The sequence below is a fragment of the Oryzias melastigma genome, linkage group LG16, assembly GCF_002922805.2.
Source record: "Oryzias melastigma strain HK-1 linkage group LG16, ASM292280v2, whole genome shotgun sequence".
Lineage (NCBI taxonomy): Eukaryota > Metazoa > Chordata > Actinopteri > Beloniformes > Adrianichthyidae > Oryzias > Oryzias melastigma.
In genome coordinates, this window is record NC_050527.1 from 4,528,243 (window position 1) to 4,533,946 (window position 5,704).

The 5,704-nt window shown below is 36.8% G+C and overlaps 1 protein-coding gene across 2 annotated transcripts in view; it reads left to right on the forward strand.

Moving 5' to 3' along the window:
• Positions 1–1,587: 1,587 nt before the first annotated feature.
• The window catches only part of cblc (Cbl proto-oncogene C, E3 ubiquitin protein ligase), a 17,679-nt gene continuing 13,562 nt past the window's right edge, over positions 1,588–5,704 (forward strand). The window contains exons 1-2 of one of the 2 annotated variants that reach the window (XM_024267672.2): positions 1,588–1,994; positions 2,382–2,840. In XM_024267672.2, the coding sequence (XP_024123440.1) occupies positions 2,464–2,840 (377 nt within the window). In that variant the 5' untranslated portion in view covers positions 1,588–1,994; positions 2,382–2,463. The remainder of the gene's footprint in view (positions 1,995–2,381; positions 2,841–5,704) is intronic. The other variant, XM_024267673.2, reaches the window with a different exon arrangement.

Below are 5,704 nucleotides of genomic sequence, written 5' to 3' on the forward strand. Positions count from 1 at the left end.
CCATGACTGTTGTCACGGTAGATTGGCCAAAATTGCTGTAAAGTTTCTGTGAAAATGTAAAGTTTGCTTGAATTTGCATTTATAGTTGTGATTACAACATTGCAAAATCATGGAGGGTCTGTTTATTTAAATACTCAAATCAATCCCTCTTTAAAATAAAAAATAAGATAAGGAAGTTGCATCCTCAGTTTTAAGAAACTGGTGTTTTTTTTCTTTTATAAAGAGTGCCAATATGTTTGATTTGATCTTATAATAAATACATTCAAGTCCAGTTTGCAGGCACTAAAATCGTCTTTCACATCCCACTCCGATCATCTTTTGATCAATTGTAAAAACTTTCCCAGATTTATTTTAATTATGATTACACCGTTTTTTTAGCCAAAGATAAAAAAAAAACCTGTGTCATTCTGTAGGACATAGTTTCTGTAGAGCGGCTGTAGATCATTAGAAATTCACCTGAGTTGCGGGCGGGACTATTGGTGGAGAGTTACTCCGCCCCCTCCAAATTATCCCTTCATTTACACTCTTTACTGCTAGCTTACAGCCCCTCACAACCCCGACCTAGCAGTACTGGTACAACACAAATGGCGAGCAATATTGGCGCTATCTAGCTCTAGATACCAGCTCGAGCGAGGAAAGCGAAGACGTTCATGGATCTATCGTCTACAAGTGGATGCATCGGAATGGAGCTAAGCTTTTTGCAGTACCTTTTATGTCACATTTTTTAAAACTGTATTCTGATTCACAGTGAACAAGGAATAAGGAAATTCTCAGAAATGGAATTTTAATCCTAATTTTCCTAATATTTGTCCTCATGAAAAAAATGCCTCGAGAACTTGTTTTAAACACCAAAAATATCATTTTCATTAGTGTGGGTCTTTAACCAGCAACAAACATGAGGTGTGCCTCAGACTGTTGGAAGGTTTAGTGAAATGGTTCCATCTGCAACCTTCAACACTAAAAGAGCCTTTTGGTCCAGGTTCTTATGGACCAAAACTCAGAGAGAGCCGCGAAGTTTTACCTCAAAGTTAGAAAAGTACACTTCTTCATGTTTCGAGGCTAGTAAGCCATTCATTTGTAAAATATAGCTTTGAAATGTTCTATATAGCACATTAAACTTATTTCACTTTTGACAACAGCACATTCAAGTTCCTTTCAAAATAAAAAAAAATCCTGCAGCAGATTTACTTTAACTAAAACTGCAAGAAACATGATATTTTCTATAATTGTGACTTTTGTGTTCCTTCATCTTTTTTCCTCTTTAACTAGTAAATATAAACATTTTAAAATCTAGATTCAACCTTTTACAATAATTTTAATCTGTTAGGTCTATCTGACATGTCAGAAATTTAAACATAAAGTATTTAATTAATGAGTTAAGTTTGAAGTTTTCTTCAGAGCAAAAGAGCCACATTAGAGGAATAAAAGAGCCGCTTGTGGCTCCGGAGCCTCAGGTTGCAGACCCCTGGCGTGGTAGTATTTAAGTTAAGTTATAGAAAAACTGTGTTTTATGTGGTCATATTTGTTGTATGTTGGAGTCAAAAATGAGATCCCATGAAATGGTTCCATCTAACTGCATCATAAATCTGAGTACCCTGTTGATTAGCAGGTGAGCATTAGTAGCCCTCTGCGTTTCAGGGAGTAGTCATTGCTGTTCATTCTGCTTTCACTCCATTTGCCTTTGTGTTCACACCTCCCTCTCGTCCTCCCTCCCTCCCTCGCTCACCCCACCCTCACATGTCTTTCTCTCTGTTTGCCTGCTTGAGCAGCAGAGCAAAGAAAACAAGCACTTTTGTCTCGCTGCAACCAGGAAACCGATCAGAGTCTGAGCCGAGACGAAGGAGAGCAGAGGGGGGGACAACGAAAGACCAAGAAGAAGAAGCAGCAGTTGGGTTTCAGGCCATGATAGAACGCATGTTTCCGCTGTGCAGCTGGTGTTCCCGTTCTGTTGACCCTGAGAATGTGGGACAGCTCTGCTGCTGACATAAATACTGGTAAGCAGAGTTCTGACACAACTATGTGTAGAGGAGAGAAAACGAAGGGTGGGGAGTGAGGGGATGAAAGTTTGAATTGCTTTCAGGACTGACAGTCAGTTGCAAACGTTCTTTAATGTATGAAATGTGGTAAATGTGAAGTTTACACACTTTCACATCTTCTGAAAGTCTGACAGGTTGATGGAGGGGGTGCATGTACAGCTGTTGATGCTCTGATTTAAAATTATAAACATTTTCTCACTGTTTAAAGACAACAGGATGTGCTCTTTCAAAGTAAAACGCTTAGAGATTATGGTAAAGGCCTCAAAAGTTGTGAACAAACAAATCGTTTATGATTTATGAATGCTATTCAAAGTGTAACTCTTGACATTGTGTTGTTGGTTTTAGTCCCGCCTCCTTTTGCCTTCACCCAAAGGCTGACATTCGAAGTGGCTTTGCTTCACTTCATCCTCAAACACACCACTGTGAAATGATGGCAAGAGCGGGTCCAGGAGCACCCAAGAGCCCGAACCTGGGCTCTCAGCCTCCTCTCAGTAAAGAGCGACAGATGGTGGACAAGAGCCTCAAAAGACTGGAAAGGCTCCACAGCCTGTGCACAAACCCCCGGCTGGGCCTGAAGAACAGCCCGCCGTACCTGCCGGATCTGGTGAGGGAGACTCTGACGCTGCTCTATCAGGTTTGGGAGCCCTACGTCGGATCCAGTTCAGCAGGGGGGCTGTTGCCCAGAGGGGACGAGGCCACGTACCTGAGAATCCACGTCAGAAACCTGCTGGATAAGGCAGACAAGGCCATGATGCTGTTCAAAGACGGACGGGAGAAGATCTTTGATGAGACATCGAGCTACAGGTAACAAATCCTTTTTTGAACTATTTGTAATCCTGTTTTAAATGCATTTCTATATTGGGAAACTGAAAATTAATTTACCGACCTGATGAAAAAGAAGTTAAGGAGTTACAAATTATAAAATATTTTTTTACTTGTTACCCTATTTTTGCTATTAATGACCTCTGAGAGGTCAGCTGCATCCAAATAACACTTTTATTTCCTCAATTTAAGCTTATAACAGTTATTAGAAGAATGTTTTTCGTTTTTCTTTTTTTAAAACCAAGTTTTTTGCATTTTCTTTTAAATACTTGGTTAGAAAAGCAGTCATCGAAAGAGATTACTCTGGAATTTCTGAACTTTTCATATTACTCAATTACATTTTGTCAGCTGCATAATTAGCATATTAGTCAAATTTTTAAAACTAAATATCCCTAAAAAATGTAAAGTTAAATCAAACTGCACTACACTGAGTGTAAGAAATATTCTGCCACATTTAAAGGTAATTATTATTTTAAAATATATTTTAATGGTTTCGTACGCAGAGAAAATTGCCAAATATTACCCAAATAACCTCAAAATGAAATGTCAAAGTAACTAATATTCACATTTATGCTCAAAAAGTGTCAGTAAGTATTAAGTTTACTAATATATTGTAATTTTATTCCATTTATATGATTATGTTACTGTGATAGATGGTTAAATAAGGTAAAAGTGGATTATCCATTTCTTCATCCATCCAATTTCTGAACCATTATGGGGTCATGGGGATGCCGTATAACGCGATTACTGTTGGGCAAAGGCGGGGTACACCCTGGACAGGACGCCAGTCCGTAGCAGGGCCACAATCACACCCCCATTCACACACGTTCACACCTATAGGGGGTATTTGGAGTCATCAATTCACCTATGAAGGATGTTTTAGGAATGTGGTAGAAGAAGGAGTCTAAATGTGATAGAATTAAAGGAAAAATTCAGGCTTGAAAAACATATTCTTTAAAAAATAATAATAATAACTATTCCTGCTGCTTTAAGGATTTTAATCTTTTTTTTTAGTGTTTACAGCAGATTACAGGTAAATCTATGGATTTATGGATGGAAATGTTTCTATTTTGCGTGTACATTTTTTTTACGAGTTGATTTACAGAAAAAAGTGCAAGACTTCACAACCTCAAGGTTGTATTGTACAAGCTCCAGCTTATTAATCAATTCTCCATTGACCTAATAAATAAACATGTCATGTTTCATCCTGAACCGAATAATCAATCTGGGCAAAACCTCTTTTTTTTTTGTTTCATGAAACATTAAAAATATTTTTCTGCGAGCTGACCCTCTGTGGGAAAGATACTAAATAAAACTGTCAGAATTGATACTAGTTGCTTAGAAACACAAAGTGTAAAAATTAATATTTATATTACTAAAATCATATTTTTAATAAATGATTCTGGGATCCTGGAGTAAACTATTAAAAGCAATTTTTTAAAGAAAGACCTTTAAAGTTAAAGTTAAATGTCGATTTTCCTGCAGTGACTCAGTTATTTTTTTGCTTTTTTCTTTATGGAGATTGAGCAGCTTTCCTGGATTCCTGTTGTGAATACAAACACCGGAGCTGGAAAAAAGGGCCAAAAATGTGTCTTTGTGATGCTAATTTGAAGAAACCAGAAATTAAAACAAAACCATTTGAATTTAGCTAACTGGAAGAAGTGATTGTCTCACAGTAACAAACATTTTTCTCTGTTTGAACCCACATCTTAAGCATGGTACACTGTGGAACAGATTTTATTCATTTTTTTATCTAATTTTTTTTAAATGAACTCATGCTTTTTACCTAAATTCTTGAAAGAAACGCTACCTTAAATCAAAAGTATTTGCACACTGACCACTATTAGTTATTATACCGCATTACTCATATAAGACTTCCTCAAACACTTTCTCCAGTCAAATTTTTTAATGCTGCATTTTGCTTTTAAATGTAATATTCAATAATTTTAATAGTTAGGCAAACAAAATGTTGATCGTCACATTAATCAGTTTAACATGCGTTCATTCCTTTTCGTCATTCAGCTGACTGAAGCGGGGTCGGTGACCTCTCATCTGTACATTTTGATGGCTGTTTTTGTAGATCATCTCTTTAGCAGAATGGATGATCAGATGAGAAATCTGCACTGTATCTTCCTGTCCTACAACAGATGGGCCACTAATGGGGCTGAACTTGCATTGTCAGGCAAATATCAAAGTCGCTCTGTAAAATGTGGCTAATTGCGTAAAAAAAAAAAAAAAGCGTTACCACAGCAATCTGATCTGAGAACAGACTACTGATGCAAATAAACATCAAACCACTTCTGCTCCAGATTTACCTTAACTTAGCATCTCGAAAGCAAAACGTTAGTTGATATTTTTTTTTCATTGCTGAAAATAAAGTCAGGCGTCAAGAGGTTAGAGAAAAATGTTTTGAAAGGTATCAAAGCTGAAGAAAGAAAAGTGGAAACGCTGACGACTGGTTAGGATTAAAAGAGAACTGAGATCCAGCTGAGAGGGTAAAATATTCAAATGAAGGTTTTAGTGGTTTGATTTGATGCCTGAGACTCATCCGTGACTTCCATCGACTGTCAGTGAGAGAAAGAAATGTGCAAATATAAAATATAAACTTCCTCAAACATGCAGTAAAACACATAAAACATTCTAAAAACGTGTGGGGGAAAAAAAAGAATGGCGTAAAAGTAAAAAGTATCTGTCAAATGAAGGATGTGAGACGGTGAAGACGTTTTCATCAAGAACACCATTTAACAACAGTTTGAAACAACATTAATAGTACAGTAAAATTCAATTTGTTGTAAAATCAGGAAGAAATTTGATTTCAAAATTTTACTATTTTGAAATTTTCTGCA